The 17,502-nt window shown below is 38.0% G+C and overlaps 1 protein-coding gene across 1 annotated transcript in view; it reads right to left on the reverse strand.

Annotated features, from left to right (window-relative positions):
- LOC103604032 (tudor domain-containing protein 3-like) overlaps positions 1-16,550 on the reverse strand; it is a gene marked incomplete at its 3' end in the record, with an annotated part of 56,976 nt that extends 40,426 nt beyond the window's left edge. Inside the window, exons 1-3 of the mRNA XM_008588623.1 lie at positions 16,432-16,550; positions 15,374-15,458; positions 10,648-10,713 (exon numbers count right to left, since the gene is read on the reverse strand). Of these exons, the coding sequence (XP_008586845.1) occupies positions 10,648-10,713; positions 15,374-15,458; positions 16,432-16,550 (270 nt within the window). The remainder of the gene's footprint in view (positions 1-10,647; positions 10,714-15,373; positions 15,459-16,431) is intronic.
- Positions 16,551-17,502: the final 952 nt, after the last annotated feature.

The raw sequence follows: 17,502 nt of genomic DNA on the forward strand, positions 1-17,502 counted from the left end.
TGGGAGCAGCACCGAGGGTTGCGATCCCGTTGCCGGTCCCGGTCCGGTACGGGGGTGACACTGAGGGTTGCGATCCGTTGCCGGACATGGAAAAAGACAAAAAAAAAAAAGCTTGATCGGTACTGGCGTTTCGGCTCACTTTCTTTCATTTTGGTGCCAAAACTCGGGAAGGGTACTTGCTGGGACCTTCGGACGATCCTCTCTTGGGTTGATTGGCCCCCTCCCAGCCACTCTTCCCGGGCCTGCCAAACCAGGTACCTCCGGGACTCTCTCCTTTTGCCGTTTCAGGCCAACACATCCACCGCTGGCCTCAATTCAGGGTGAGTCAGTGGGTCTGTCCTACTTCTATGGGTTCCCCCGACTACTCTCTACTGGTCTACTTCCCAAAGACCAGGCACCTGGCTCAGGGAACCCTGCTCGTGCCCCCCAGCTATTGGAGGATGCTCCTCTAGCTGGTCAGTAGTTACTCTCTCGAAGAGGAGGCACACACCAATGAGGACACTCCTTGGTGTTCCCTTTTACTGGGACTGATCACCTCCTTTCTCGCTCTCTAAATGGGACCCTCACCATCTAAACCTCCACACTCTACACCTCTGGGCTCTCTTCTGGCCAATTTACAATCTCTCAGCCTCCAGGGAGACCTTGTTGTCACCCTTCTTCTACTAGGATAACTCGTTTACTTTCTCACCCTCGACATGGGATCCTCGTGATCCAAACCACCATGCTCTATGCCCCCAGGCTGTTTCCTGACCAATTTACAACCTCTTGGCCTCCAGGGAGACATTAAACCCAAACACCTCATTTTCTACTGCAATCAGGTTTGGCCTAAATACAAACTAAACAACAGATCCCGGTGGCCAGAAAATGGCACTTTTGATTTGGATACTCTCAGAGACCTAGACAACTTTTGTCACCGAAGCAGCAAAGCCAGAGAGTCTGCTGATGTTCAAGCCTTCTTCTATCTCCGATTGTGTCCTTCTCTCTGTCAAAATTGTCCTACGTCTCAAATTATCCTACCTCATGCCCAACCTCCCCTTCCGGACTCGGATCAATCTTTTGATCCATCAGACCACTCTGCTCCCCTACCACCTCCTTACACTCCAGATCCTCCACCAACCCCTTCACCTTTTCCCTCTCTTCAGCCACCCAACCCCTCTCCTTCTTCCCCTTCATCAGGTGACAACCCTGCCTCTACTCTGGCTACTTTAAACCCCCTCTGTGAAGTGCCAGGGACAAAGAGAATTGTCCAGGTCCATATCCCCTTTTCTCTTTCCGATCTCTCCCAAATTGAAAAACAACTGGGATCTTTCCAGTCCAACTCAGACACATATCTTAAGGAATTCAGATATCTCACCCAGTCTTATGATCTCACCTGGCATGATGTTTTCATGATTCTCATTTCTACCTTGTCCCCCAAAGATAGGGAGCAGGTCTAGATAATGGCCCAAAAATAGGTAGACAAGGTACATGCCCAAAATAATAGGCGGCCTGTGGGAGTCGTTGCCATCCCTCACATGGACCCAAACTGGGACTACAAGGCCAGCCACAGGGACCGGGATCTCCGGGAAAATATGATCACATACATAGACCCAAACTCCCCTGCAGGCATGGCCCTCTTACACTCTCGTTTCATTACCCAATCAGCCCCTGACATTTGAAAAAAACTAAAAAAACTTGAGGATGGTCCAAATACTACACAATGAGACCTCCTCAACACAGCTTTCAAGGTTTTTAACAATAAGGAGGAGGAGAAGAAGGATTGATACAAAAGAGATCAGGCCAAATATCAGTTCCAGGCTAATGCTACCTGGGGATCACATACCCCTAAGTCAGCTGCCTCTAGGGACAAGCCACCCAGAAACAGCTTCAACTGTGGTCAACTGGGCCACTGGGTATGGGCCTGTCCTAGCCTCAGGCCCCATTCCAAGCCCTGTCCTCACTGCAAACAGCCAGGTCACTGGGGGTTGACTGTTCCACTCGCCAGAGATGGAGTGACCCAGTCACCAACCCACAGCTTTTGGCTCCATGGCCATCCTTATCGGAACTTCTTGGATTCGCCCAAAAGGAGGACTGATGATGCCCAGGACCCAAGGCCCCCACGAAGATCACCACACATGAGCCCAGGTTAACTCTCCTCATAGCAGGTAAGCCGATCTCTATTGTCATCAATACAGGGGCCACTTACTCTACTCTTCCTGAATATGCAGGACCAACAACCCTGTCGTCTATCACAATAGTAGTGGTCATGGGATCAGAATACCACCCATGGATCACTCAACCCCTTTCCTACACCCTACATCACACCCAATTCACACACAAATTTTTAATAATGCCTCAATGCCCAGCTCCCTTACTGGGACAGGACATCCTTTCCTAATTCAAAGCCACCCTTACCCTAAATACTTTAACTCCAGCTACAATACTCCTGTTAGAGGCCACCCAGATCTGGCCCCTGAGGCTTCCACCTTCCCCTTCCTCTCAGACAAGGTTAATCCCATAATATGGGACACTTCTCCCTCCATTGCTATGCACCATTCCCCTATCCTTGTTAAGTTGCAGAACCCCTTTGTTCCCTAATGTCCCACAATACCCCATCGCTAACAAACACCTAATAGGCTTAAAACCCATCATACACGAACTCCTTTCTTCTCATCTCTTACAGCTTACCCACCCACCATTTAATACACCCATCTTTCCAGTTACAAAGCATAACGGCTCATACCATTTAGTTCAAGACCTCAGGGCCACTAATGCAGCCATTTTACCCACAACCCCACTCGTTTCTGACCCCTATACTCTTCTATCCACAATCCTAACAACAACCTGTTTCTTCTCTGTACTTGACCTCAAAGATGCCTTTTTTTTCTATCCCTCTACACCCTTCCTGTCAAAACCTGTTCACCTTCACTTGGACTGATCCTGATACACGTCATTCCCAACAACTCACCTGGACAGTACTACCTCAGGGGTTTCGGGATAGCCCCCACTTTTCTGGCCAGGCCTTAGCTCAAGACTTTTCTGAACTTCCTCCAACCTCTAGCACTTTAATACAATATGTGGATGAGCTCCTCTTTTGTAGCTCCTCCTATGAGGATTCACAGGCCCACACTGTTGCTCTTCTTAATTTCCTGGCCTCCAGGGGATATCAAGTGTCCCCCAGCAAGGCCCAAATTTCTTCTCCTTCAGTCACCTATTTGGGAGTCCACCTCACCCCTAAAACCAGAGAAATAATGGTGGATCACAAGAGTTTAATTTCTGAACTCCCTATTCCTACCAGGAAGGATGAAATCCTTTCTTTCTTGGGGCTTGCCGAGTATCTTCGCCTATGGATTCCTAACTTTGGTGTGCTAGCAAAATCACTTTATGAGGCAGCCAAAGGGGATCCTGCCATTCCCTTAGATCCCACAAAGCCCATTCATTCTCCCTTCCAGAGATTAAAAACTGCTCTCCTTGCAGCCCCAGCTCTATCCCTCCCAAACCTATCTCATCCTTTTATCCTATACATCACCCAAACCCAAGGACTGGCAGTTGGGGTTTTGGAACAAAAGGCGAGAGATATCTTCTCCCCTGTTGCATACCTTTCCAAACAACTGGACACCACAGCTCGAGTATGGGTTCCCTGTTTACAGGCCTTGGTGACAGCCGCCCGATAACCATAAGAAAGCTCTAAACTAACTTTTGGACAACAAACACTCATTTGTTCCCCTCATCATCTTCAAGACCTTCTCAGCCATTAGGCCATGTCAATTCTCTCCCCTTCCCGCCTACGACTTATCCACCTTACGTTCATTGAAAATTCCCAGTTCTCCTTTAAACCTTGCCCTCCCTTAAATCCAGTCACTCTCATCCCAAAACACTCACAACCCTTAGAATATAATTGCATGGAGGCTTTAGACCTCTTTCTCAATCCCTTCCCACACATCTCCCTGCATCCCATTACAACAAGGCCCCAACATACAGGGTTCACAGATGGGAGCAACACCTCCATGCCTGCCCCCCAGGCAGGTTATATGCCATAGTAAATCTAACACAAGCTATTGAGGCTGCCCCCTCCCCCCAACACCACTTCCCAACAGGCAGAAGTCATTGCCCTCACCTGTGCTCTCACTCTGGCAAGTAACAAATGAGTCAATATATACACTGACTCTAAGTTTGCTTACCACATCCTACACTCCTGCACAGCCATATGGAAGGAGAGAGGATACATGACCACTCAAGGAGGGCCCATGAAAAACAGTCACCTTATCAAGATACTTCTTGAGGCTGCACAACTCCCAAAGGAGGTTAGGATTATACACTGCAGAGGACACCAAACCTCCAATGACCCCATAGCCCAGGGAAACAAACTGGCAGACCTAACTGCAAAACGGGCTGCTCAATCACCAGGCCCCCACTCTTCCTCTCCCATTCAGGTCTTTCTCATGGCCCCTAAGTCCTTACCCCAATACACACCTCAAGAAATACAACACCTCCAACAGTTGGAAGTAGGGAGGTAGGACAACTGGTATACCCTCTCTAGTCACTATGTCCTCCCTACCACACAAACTGAGCAAATACTTATAGATTTCCATAATTCGGTTCATACAGGCTATGAAGCCCTACTACGCCTTCTTCAACACTTATATTACTCTCCCCACATGGCCAAGTTACTTAAACAAATCACTCGAAATTGTCCTTTGTGTACTCGTTGCTCCAATCAAGGTGGCCTCCGAGTTCAGTCCCTTCCCACCCACCAGGCCAGGCTTGGCAAACTGACTTTACTCACATGCCTCCCCACAAAATGACATGCTATCTTCTAACCTTAGTAGATACCTTTTCAGGTTCGCTTGAGGTTTTTCCCTGCACTTCAGAGGATGCTACAGCAGTACTGCATGCTCTCACCTCAGAAATCATCCCTCATTTTGGCCTAGCCCACCAGCCTCCAGTCTGATAACGGCCCGGCATTCATTTCCCAGATTACACAATTCAAGGCACAGGCATTACATATCACATGGGACTTACATATACCATACCGACCTCAGTCATCAGCCAAAGTAGAAAAAGCCAATCACCTCATAAAAACACACCTCACCAAGCTGTCCATGGAACTTCACCTCCCTTGGACCCAACTTCTCCCTCTAGCACTCACTCGCTTGCGAGCTGCCCCCCCACAAAACCACAGGCCTCAGCCCCTTTGAACTTATGTATGGTAGACCCTTCACTCTTACACCTCATTGCCTTTAGGCCAGTATCTCCCTACTCTTTCGCTCATTAGGGATCTTCTTCAGGAACAGGCCAACCTTCTATTACCTCATCCTTTCCCCACCACCCCCTCAGACTTTAACCTGAGCCTGGGACAGCAAGTGTATATTAAAACCCAAATCCCAAAGCCCCTCTCACCATGTTGGGAAGGGCCTTATACAGCACTTCTCCCACCCCCACGGCAGTAAAGGTACTAGGGAAGGACCCTTGATATCACCTATCCTTGGAAAACTAGCACCTGAGTCTTTACCCAAAAAATCTGTTAACACCATGCCAGAGGGGTCCCTCAGCTCAACCCCCAACCCAACATCTCCTTACATTCTGCTGGAGTCCAGTGCCCCCCCACCAACAAAACATTCTGCTTCCCCCAATCCACTCACCTAGGCCATAGTGATGGGGGAGGACTTCAGGACAAAACACGTCGGACCCTTAAGCATGATGGGACTTCCTTCTTGGTCCCTGCCTATTTTGGTGTTTCTCTAATTTCTTATAGGAATGTATGTAGGCCTTCACCAACCAAAAGGTCACCTAACTGTTCCTGGGAGGAGGATATCAACCCCTGAGAACGGTCAACCCTTCCCCATAAGAATACAGCCTCCCCACATGAAACTAATACCCCACACCTAGTTGTTTTATTTTTTTCATATCTTCGCCCATCTCCAACAAGAAGTAGCTTCAGAAGAATGACACCTTCACCCCTTTTCCCTTCTCCCTATACTTAAAAGGCAGGAATGATGGATCTTGGACGTGACCAGTGCCATCTTGGACATGACCAGTGCCATTTTACACACTCAGCACGAAATGGCTGCCAGCCCTTCTCTTATGAAAAACCTCATAGTTTCTGAGAAATTGAAACTCCTCCACACCAGCACCAAGCCCCTCCCTGATTATGTCAGCCTTCCTTACAACCTATATAAGCCCTCCAACCCTAATGCCAGTTGCTGCTCTCCATTTTGAGTGCAGCCTGGCAGAGTCTTTTCCTTTAATAAAGCTTGATCAGTACCCAGCTTTTCGGCTCACTTTCTTTCAGATCCAAACCCTTCACCTTGGTTTTATCAGCACCACACTCTCCCAAGTGAGCTAACAGGCTGGCCCCTGGCTTTCTCTCTCTTAGAAGCAGTACTATCACAGATTTGAAACTTAATAGAAACAGTCAGACAAGGGCTTTTGGCCTGCATTGATTCTATCATAGAGATCATCACAGCTCAAGTAGTACAGTTCTCTGTTAGGGTTTGGGGCCAAAACCCAAATAATAATGGTGCACCCATTTGCCTTACTTCACTCATTGAATTCCCTTGGAGATGTTTCAGAAACAAAATACCCAACTGAGGTAATAAGGATTCATGCATTCTTAGATTTCCAGGACAAAAATATGATCCTAAATTGCTCATAATCCTTAAGACTTGCCATATGTATTGTACTGTGATTAATATTCCACATACATTGTCTCGCTTGAATCTTCAATGTCATAAGGGAGTAATATTTGAATGGTATGGTAAGGAAACTACAATCTAGCAAGATCAAATAACTTGATAAGTCACAAAAATTAATAAGCAGTAGAAATAGGATTTAAATCAATACCAATGACTCTAAAGTCTGCATCTTTCCAATCTGTTACTGGTCCCAAGCGGTGCACTGTAGCAGTGTGCCACTGGGCCGGCCCAAAAATATTCTTTTATAACAAAATCTGACCTGGTCAAGATATAGGCAGATTACTTATTCAAATACTCTGCTTACTAAATGTTGCCCTATGTTTTATGCACAGATTAAAACAAAGTTTATTTTAAACAAGAACTATAACATAAGTAATTCAGTAACTAATTATTCTGGAGTCATATCTTTTAGTGATTCAGTCACCATTAACACAGTAAAATGCTGGTTAATAAAGCAATCTAATTAAGGCACAAATAAAGTAGCACTTACTGCATTAGTCTTATTTTACTGACAAAGAAGCCAAAGTAATTCATGTCAAAAATACATTCCTTGGGGGCTGGCCCATGGCTCACTTAAGCAAGTGTGGTGCTGATAACACCAAGGCTGCAGGTTTGGATCCCTATATAGGACTGGCCGGTTAGCTCACTTGGGTGGTGTGGTGCTGACAACACCAAGTCAAGGGTTAAGATCCCCTTACCAGTCATTTTTTTTAAAAGAAAAAAAAAATCCTTGTACATTTATTTTAGCCTAAAAAGTTATTGTGTATATAGTATATGGAGTTTTAACTAAAGGCAAACAAAATGAATAATTTCTGTGTTAGCTTCTAAAATTTCTACTAAAATTATTTTCAAAACATCTTCATTAATACTGTGAAGAGAACCATATTTGATGCCAGATATAGGAGACAAAAGGAAAAATATAATTAAAGAGGAAGAGTAGAAAGAGATATCTAACTCGATTTTTGTTGTAAATGAAAATGGCTTATTTTATATCTAATCATTTTATGTATAAAGTCATGTTAGCATTAAGAATGTAGTAAAGGAGAAAATTTGGCACAAAATAATCTAGATAGGAAGTTTTAAGTTGTTTTTTATTGTTGTTAGCTATATTCAAATGAAATCTTAAAGGGACCACTGTGCAAAACTTTTAGAAGCAAAAATGTTCTGAGAGAGTAGAAGAAGCAGAGAAGAGTCTCATCACCATTATCCCATGAGCAACATGGGTTCTCAGTGTCTCTAAGGATACACAGAGAGAAAGTGAAAAGTCAATAATCCAGAAAGCTTCAAAATTTTCTTAAGTAAAGTAGTGTAAGGATGTGCAGACACTGCTTTGATGTTATTTACTTTTCCTACAGAGGATTGTTGCAGTCATCAGACCTACCCAAGATTGCTGCCTAATCTGAGGTTCCACAACCCAGTGATTTTCTAAGTATGCTTCCCGGACCAGCAAAATCAATGTCTACTGGAAACTTGTTCAAAATACAAATTCTTAGGCTCCATCCTACTCCTACTGAAATCAGAAACTTGGTGGAGAAGGAAGGGGGGCATGGGTGGTGAGGTTTGGGGCCCAACAATCTGTGTTTTAGCCAGGCCTCAGGGCAATTCTGATGTATACTAAAGCCTGAGAACTACTACTATAATCGAAAAAAGAAAGGTAAAGAAACTAGAGAGGACTCTGAGAAGAACAGTGAAGACAAAAGAAAAACTTGAGACTAAGAATAAACAAAGGGAAGATTCATATTTATAGAGGGTTAGAAATCTTGATTTTCATTTGATTTGTAAAATAGGATTTTTAGGTAATGCATGTATGGGGCAAAAGCCCTCCATTTAGGGGACAGAAGTCCACAGACAGTGTGGCAAAAGCCCATCTAATCAATTCTAATCACTGTTTAGGGATGGGATTATGTATTTTGACTATTTAAAATACTGATTGTTGTTAAAATATGTTGAAGGAATTGCTGGAGGGAAAAATGTGAAAAAAATGTTTTCTAAGGGCAAGCTGTTTGTTGGTGGAAACTTTAGAGACAATTATAAGAACGTAACTTTTGCTTAAATCATTTGGGGATAGGATATTATTTTGGGTTAGACGATGATTACAGTCTTATCAATTTAGCTGTTCACAAATTGTACTTTGGAACGTCATCTTGTTAATTTAAATGATTTTACTAGTCTCTATTGTTTAAGCTATACTTAGCTAACTTTTGTTAGATAATTTTTGTCACATTGCCCATGTCTTTGTGTCCTTTTGAAATGATTGAATCAACTGATTTTTCTTGTGAAACTTCCTTGTCTTTACAATAAAAACCAGAAGCTAACTTTGAATCGGGGCTGTACCCAGTTTTCTCTTTCTAACAGAAGAGTTGCTGAGGTGCAGTCCCTTTGGGCTTCTCATTGCATTCATGTTGCTTTGAGTAATCCTTTTTTGCATCTCCATTACACAGTGAGAAGTGTAACACATATTTAGCAAAAGGAAACCTGTGGCACTGGTGGTGATATTAACAAGTCTAAAAGTATGTAAAGAATAATTCGCAGAGGAAGACAACCAGATACTCTCCATTTCTCCTGAGGGAATATAAAGACAATGTTACTGACTTTAAGTTGCAGCACAAGACATTTAAGTAAAAATATAATTAAAGTTGGCTGATACACAGTGTTAACACTAAAATAAATTTCTTTTTTTTCTTTTCTTTTTTTTTTTTTTTTTAAAGATGACCGGTAAGGGGATCTTAACCCTTGTTTTAAGTTGCAGCACAAGACATTTAAGTAAAAATATAATTAAAGTTGGCTGATACACAGTGTTAACACTAAAATAAATTTCTTTTTCTTTTTTTTTTTTTTTTTTTTTAAAGATGACCGGTAAGGGGATCTTAACCCTTGACTTGGTGTTGTCAGCACCACGCTCAGCCAGTGAGCCAACCGGCCATCCCTATATGGGATCCGAACCCGGGGCCTTGGTGTTATCAGCACCGCACTCTCCCGAGTGAGCCACGGGCCGGCCCTAAAATAAATTTCTGAAGGAAGTTGTAGAACCTTCTTCTCTGAGTATGTCCTTCAAAACTAGAGTATATTAGAATCCCCCTCTAATGGTCCTTCCCACCTAAATGATTACCATCTTTGCATAAATGGATTAATATATTAGAAAATGTAAAAAATCTCATTACATTTGTAAAAATCTTATTATAGACCTCTGTAACTTATCTAAAATTTAAAATAACTGAAGTGTAATAACCATTTTAAATATCTGAGTGTTAAAATGATAAGAATATTCAAACACAAAACATATACATTGAAAGTATTTCTTTAAATTAGAGATAATGATGTTCCTTGATAGCTCCAAAAGTGACCAACAGCACATATAAATTTCTTGGCTGACATGATTTACATGTATTTTCAAATAAAAAGAAGAAATTAAATATAAATGAATAGGAAGTAAAAAACTGACTGGTTGATATCTTAAAAATAAATATACCTTTGTGTTTAATAATGATAACTGAAAAAATTCATAACATGAATAAATACATGTATAATGCAAAATAACAGGAATAATCAAGCTTTGCCAAATTGTTCCTAACTTTCTCTCATAATTTTATACATCTACACTTAATAATATAAATAATTATTAAATATAATCATTAAATAAACTTAACAGTTTATTAAGGTAACCAAAATAAAAAGGTAAGAAAAGGTCTTCGTCCTGCTGCAATAACATCTATGTCTCAGATGTGAAGTAAATACGCCATAGTTATAATTCCCGAAACAAAAGTTTTTCTAAAATGTTGAAAAGTCACCAAAAGTTTAACTCTTGATTTTCCATGTGTGCAGGAAGTCACCATAATGATGACTTTGTGATCTGTCCACCTCCAAAATATTTTACAGTTGCAGTCTTTATTGACAAAAAATAATTGCAATAATTTAGTAGATGATCATACTTATTATATTTGGCATAATTTAGAAAGTTAATGGTTTTCTTTACCTTTTCTACCTTTCCACCATTGATGTCACTGCGAAGGAATTTCTTGCCAATTGTTCTCAGATCTGTCTAAAATAAAAATATTATTATTAAAATAGAATTACAGGCAAAAGTAATTCTAAATCTAATCTCATGAACAAAAGATGAAGTTACTTAATTAAAGTTTGGGGACAAAAATTAAATAAATGTCTTTGATTATGAGATCCATATATATATAATCAATCTTTTTAAATAACAAAGTCCCATACATAAGTTATTTAAAGTGTGCCAATAAGGTGAACAGTAACATATGAGGCCTTAATTCTGATCATATTTCTGTAGGCAACCTTTTAACTTATTAGCTCTTCTCTATTAAAATCTAAAACTTGATTTTATACAAATTATGGTCTTATCAAAAAAAGTAATGCCACAATACAAAATCAAATGACAGCTTTTGAATACATAAACATAGTATATTTTTAACAACTGAACATCACATAACCTTGACAATGCAGAGATATGAAAACACACTACTCTATATGCTATGATATGTATAACATAACAAAGCTCCATAACATACAAATATCCCAGGGAACAACACCACTGGAATAGCAAAGAAGTCACAGTAAGACTTTACTGTAGTAAAAATTTACTTCATTTGCTTAAGCAAATTACCAAAATAGAAGTTAGTGAACAAATGACTATGTGAAAATGCAGAAGTATACATAACTTAGTAAACCAAAGCAAAACATAAGGATAATATAAACAAGGTTATAGCACTTGTGACATAAACAGAAAACTTCAACTCCACTGTCTACATAAAAAGCAGAACTTTTAAGGATTATGTCCTCTTTAGGAGGTGAAAACCTAAAGGAATAGTAAGAAATTGATTCAGAGGAAAACTATCAGTATTCATGAAAAAGGTCCAATTACCTAAACTAAGGAATTATCCTGATGCTTGAAGACAGTAAGATTAGAGTCATACCTAAAGTTGCATTGTTTTTGTGTTACTCCTTAAAATATAGTAACCCCCTTAAGTGTAATATAGTCATCCCCTTAAGAATAAAAGAAAATAGACAAAGAGTACACTAAATCATACAAATTATAAGGGAAAAATTTTGTTAGACTTGAGAAAACACTAGATGATTAAAATTACTGTCATGTGAAATGAATACATATAGAGCAGTAGGATAGTATTCTTTGAACACATACAATAATAAAATACCCTCCTCTTTGAAATACCCATATGTGGTCAGCTTAAGAAACAAGCATGTAAGTTATACAACCCCCACAGATCCTTTCCAGTCCTTTACTACTATGATTCATAATTTATTTCTAAATGTAATGCAAAGATCATTCCTAAACTGAAACTCACTGAATGGAACTGCCAGGCAAACTAAGTGCCAAATTCAAATCCTTGTGCTACAATGCTTTAGGTTTCTGCTTTTGGCAGCCTCAAATAACAAGGTGAAAAGAATTTTAAACCGTACCTGAGGTTGTATGCCCTTTCACGTTGAAAATACTGAGTAACATACAGGTAAAAAAAACTTTCTTATACTAGCCTTCCCAATATTAGGACTGTTTTGAAGACTAAATGTTAATACATGTGAAGCACTTAGTAGAATGCCTTACACAGTGTAAACACTCAGTGAATATTAGCCATCATGTTTATTTTAGCGAATATAAACCATGTACATTTTGTTATCACCCAAACATATATAACCATTAAGTCAACAATACAACTAACAGTTCATAAAAACAGAGGCACTATTCTGAAGTCACTCCCAGGCTAAAATATTGAAATATGAATGAGAAACAGAATTTATACAAATTTTATGATATACCATAGTCCCTCATTTCTAGTTTTTGTCAATAATTATGAAATTTAATTCAAACTAAAATGAGGCATCAGTGTAATATAAATGAACACTAGACATAAATTGTAAACTTTGATTCATCCCAATAGTAATTAACTAATCATATGATCTTGGACACTGTCACAAATTTTCTAAACCCAGTTAACTTATTCCTTTATACAATGGAAAAAAATACCAGGAATCAGATCTCACAAAGTTGTCATCAGGCTAAAAAAAGACAATACACTCAAAGTTTACATAACTTTTAAAGTGCTATACACACATATAAGGAATGTCATTTCAATGTGCTTTTAGCATGATGATAATGGTGTACCAAACCTTCAAACATTCTAAATTCAAAGTCAACTTATAAGTACTGCAAAGGCAATTTTGTTATTCAGATGTCATATATCAGAATTGCTAAGACAATGACTGGATCCAAGAATACTTTTATATTGAAAATAAAATTAATGCAGGAGAAACACTTATTCTATAAAAAATCTTGTAATAATTTTCAAAGCATCTACCTACATACATATCACTCACACACACACACACACACACACACGATTCCTAACTATTCAGGTAAGTTCTAGAGAATATCTATTTAGCACATCATTTTATATTACACAGATTCTTAAGAGAAATAAGACTATAATATTTTTAATTTTTTACCAATAGATAGTGTTCAGTAACTTAAGACTGAACTATCACTTAATTTTTTTCTTAATAATTCAGGTATTTGAACCCAAAACTATATCCTGGATTTCAATGTCAGTTCTTAATAGTCTTACTCTCCACTTTACAGAGTAACAATTTAAGAATACTTCTTTTCAACATAAAAATTTGAGCATAAAAGAATTACATAGCAGATCTGAGGCAGTCATCTTTAATCTTTAGGAAGGCCTGTTTAAGAAGTTAGCCTTAGGCTGGCATCTGGGAACTTTGCACTTGAACCCTTACCTAACTGAAAATGTGGTTCACTGCCTAGACTGTTTGTATAAACAATGTGATTTATGGTGAACACCTGCTTTTTTTTTGGGGGGGGGGGTCCTGAAATTTTGGTACATGCTAGGTAATGGGTACCTTTGTGAGTAGCCCAATAAAAATCCTTGGACTGCTGGTCTCTAACGGGCTTCCCTGGGGAGAAAACTGCATACGTGTTATCACACTGTTCACTGTTGGATAAAGGAACAAGTTCCCCAAAGGAAGAAGAGAGCATAAGAAAGTTTATGTGTGGATTATTCTCCTAATATATAATGTTTTATATGTATATATACGCATACATGTGTATATATATGTGTGTGTGTACATATGAAGACTCAATAATACAAGTCTTTCTCAACTAGTGGTTAATATCCTGCAATCACGCAAAAGTTGAAAAAAATTCAACAGGATAAAATAAATGCTTGAATTTTATTAAAAAATGATAAACTTGAAAAGTAGATCATTTGTCTACTATAGGCTTCATCATGATTAAAATTTTCTTCTTATATTATGATATGGCATAATAGTGTTGAATTGGAATATTCAACTATATATTTCAGAGAAAATGACAAAGACAAATTCATTCATTCAGATAATGACCATCGTGTACCTCTTATGTGCATAGCACAAACACTTCATCTTGATTTATTTAAAGTTTCACACCAGTTTTATAGATAGCTCATTGCTATTTACCTATTTTCATACATAAATAAGAAAAATAAAGAACAGCAGATTATCATAAAATCTCTTTCCTATCATCTTAAATTTTTCTTAAATAAACAAGAAAATAGAGTTCTTTACAACATTTTAAAAAATAGAATTCACAAATTTGGGAGCAAGTCAAAGAAAGTTAAAGTGTCTAGAGAATGTTGCCATTTATAGTCAAAAATGACATGTACAATTTCTGACTAATGCTTTCTATAAAAAATTTAGTCTTTTGCTTATAAAAATGTAAATACACGGCTCAGAACTTTTTAAAAAAAGATCCTGTTAGTCTTATCAAATAAAATTCAAAGAAGCTGAAAAAAATGACTTAGAGTTCAGAACATAAATTTTGTCTGTTTAAACCCAAGTTTAATTTTATAAATATAAACTTAAGTGATTTTAAAAGAAAAAGTTACATACCACTATACATTAATTTATATTTTATTTCTGCTTTATGTTATATTGATTGTATAGTGATGTGATGGATTTGTCAGACAACTGTCCTCCTATAAATTTCATTTAGCATGTATCACAACATATAAATTTGATTATTAATAGATTGTTGTTGTAAAGCAACAGGAAGAAACTACCAGAGGGATAGCTGCAGAATTGAAAAAAGAACATTTGTTTATTTACACTTTTATTTCAAACAGTTTTTATCTCTTGAAATATACACCAAAACACCAAAGCAATGACAGTAAATAAGTCATTTTAATTTTCTTATTTTGCTTTTTTGCATTTTCTGAAATGTTCTACAATGAATATTACTTCTATCATCAGAAAAAGTTACTTTGAAACAATAATTACAGTTGCCAAAAGCTATAACCTAGCTAGATTTTTTTTTTTAAACTAGAGTTCCATGTAAATTAAATGGCAATTTGTTTTAATGAATGGACAATTTTCACTACTAGGACATAGCTACTGTAAATGTTATGAAATTCCAAAACTGATAACTGGGTGAAAAAGAAGTATTAATTGCATTTTCTTCTTCTTTCATTGGATTCTGTATAATACATGTAAATAACTGGCTGATATGAACTTAACAGATTCAACAAACATCACTATAACCTACAATGGACAAAAAAATGAAAAGTGTTTTCCATATTACTTATCATAATATCCAGTTTATTCCATAATATCCAGTTTTTCATGACTATACCTTCCAGATTAAAAATGTTTATAAGTTAACCTTATAAACCTACATTGAGAGCAATCAGGATGATGTCATTTACATTGACTTTGTCAGTAGAACTTGTGCAAGCTTCAATGCCTTCATCTGAAAGATACCTGTTAAAATAAAACAAACGGCTTAATATTATCCAAAATCAAATTAACCAAAATTCTTTTAAGTCTACATGCAATTTTTTTCTCTACTATGAAGTGCTTCCACTACAAATACTAGGGAAAGAGTCCTGGGTATGGACTCCCTATTTACTATTTCTGAGAGAACGGAATGGACAATGCATATTTTCCTTGTTTGCACCTATAAGGAAATGTTATATCAATAAAATTATCCATATGCTTTCTGAGAAAAGCTATTTGACTGTCGATACACTTCTTTAAGAATGTACAAGCTTCTCTTTGCTATTATACAAATATAGTATCTGACAATAAATATTTGATAATACAGTAAGCTCTTAAAAGAGATTGAGATGTGCTGTAAAAATAGAACTAAAAACAACATAGTTTTAAACTTAGTCCAACAGAAATTTCTTCTGGGCTACCTTCTCACATTATCATCTCAAATCCTTTAACATGATATTCTCAAGAATTCTTTAATAAATGCTACTGACTTCAAGTGACATAATTGTTATACATACACACACACACACACACACACACACACACACATACACACACACACAAAGACAGACAACTTTTTACCATATAATTGTTATACATACACACACACACACACACACACACATACACACACACACAAAGACAGACAACTTTTTACCATACATCTTTTACTGTTCCTGTCTCTTTTCAGTTTTTTTACTCATTGTCTTATTTACCCTTTGTTCTTTTATCAAGTCCAAACCAACCGTTCATCTGTCAGAGACAATTCAACAGTAAAGAGATCATTGAACCCAAAGCGGGGGAAAAATCATCTGTACCCATCTATCCACACAGAGGATAGACATTTTGAAATTCTTTAATAAATTCGACAATTCAGGTATCACCCACCAAAAAGTCCACCTGTAAAAATGCCCATTAATATCTGACATTTTTTGTAATTCGTATCAACTCCTTTAACCAAAGGACTAATGCTACCATTGCTCCTGCAGACATTCTCCCACTGCTAAAAGGATCCTGGATTGCTAAGTCTAAGAGAGCTAACTCAAGCTCATTCTTGATGCCCAGCAATTCCACCATCGACCTTCAACACTAAACTGATTCTAAGACACTTGTCAATGTAAACCCCACCTGAAGACAGCAACCAAAAAAGCATGTGTCTTTAACAAGCAAATAATGAACAATTTCTAAAAAGCAAAAGAGCAAATTAAAGAAAGGTGAATAGTTAGAACCATGTAAAAGAGCAACATAAGATTAAAGTAATAAGCGTATGAGCAAGATCAAGGAGATAAAGGTCAGGAAAGCAGATATACAAATCAAAGCAAGAATGTTAACTGAATTAGGTATGGACACTCCAGACTTACAATGGTTCAACTTATAATTTTTCAACTTTAGGATGGATTCATCAGGATGTAACCCAATACATTTCAACTTATGATATTTTCAATTTACAATGGGCTTATCGGGACATAACTCCATGGTGAAGAGCAGCATCTGTACTATAAAAAGTTTAAGACTACGGCAGTGCTAAACTATAATGATGAATGGAAGCAAGTAGTTAAATGGGTTACAGAGAGAAAATATAAGTATGTCTGTACATGAGTCAGTAGGAATGAATAGATGGTAAGCAGGAATGATAGTACCTAAGTGACCATGGAATACAAATGTTTGCCATCTACTTAGGTGGTTAAAACACTGCTTTAATTCAAAATGGCTATGGTAATTCCCTTATTATCCTGTTAATTTTTCACCATTCATTGTCATTAACTGTATCCGTGTTGTAATCATCTTACAAATTTAGTTCTATAAATATTAATTAATTAAGCCCCTACTATGTGAATCAGTAATAAGCTTAATAAGATGATGAAAATTAAACATCTGCTTTCAAAGAGTTTCCAGTCTCCTATATTGAAAGAGTTTCCAGTCTCCTATACAGCATAACACAAAACATAAACAGCTATCATACAAGGCCAAAATAATCATAAATGAAATCTTATGGGGGCTCAAAGTGGATAGGGGATAGGAAAGAGTA

The sequence above is a fragment of the Galeopterus variegatus genome, unplaced genomic scaffold (genome assembly GCF_000696425.1).
Source record: "Galeopterus variegatus unplaced genomic scaffold, G_variegatus-3.0.2 Scaffold4927, whole genome shotgun sequence".
Taxonomy (NCBI): domain Eukaryota; kingdom Metazoa; phylum Chordata; class Mammalia; order Dermoptera; family Cynocephalidae; genus Galeopterus; species Galeopterus variegatus.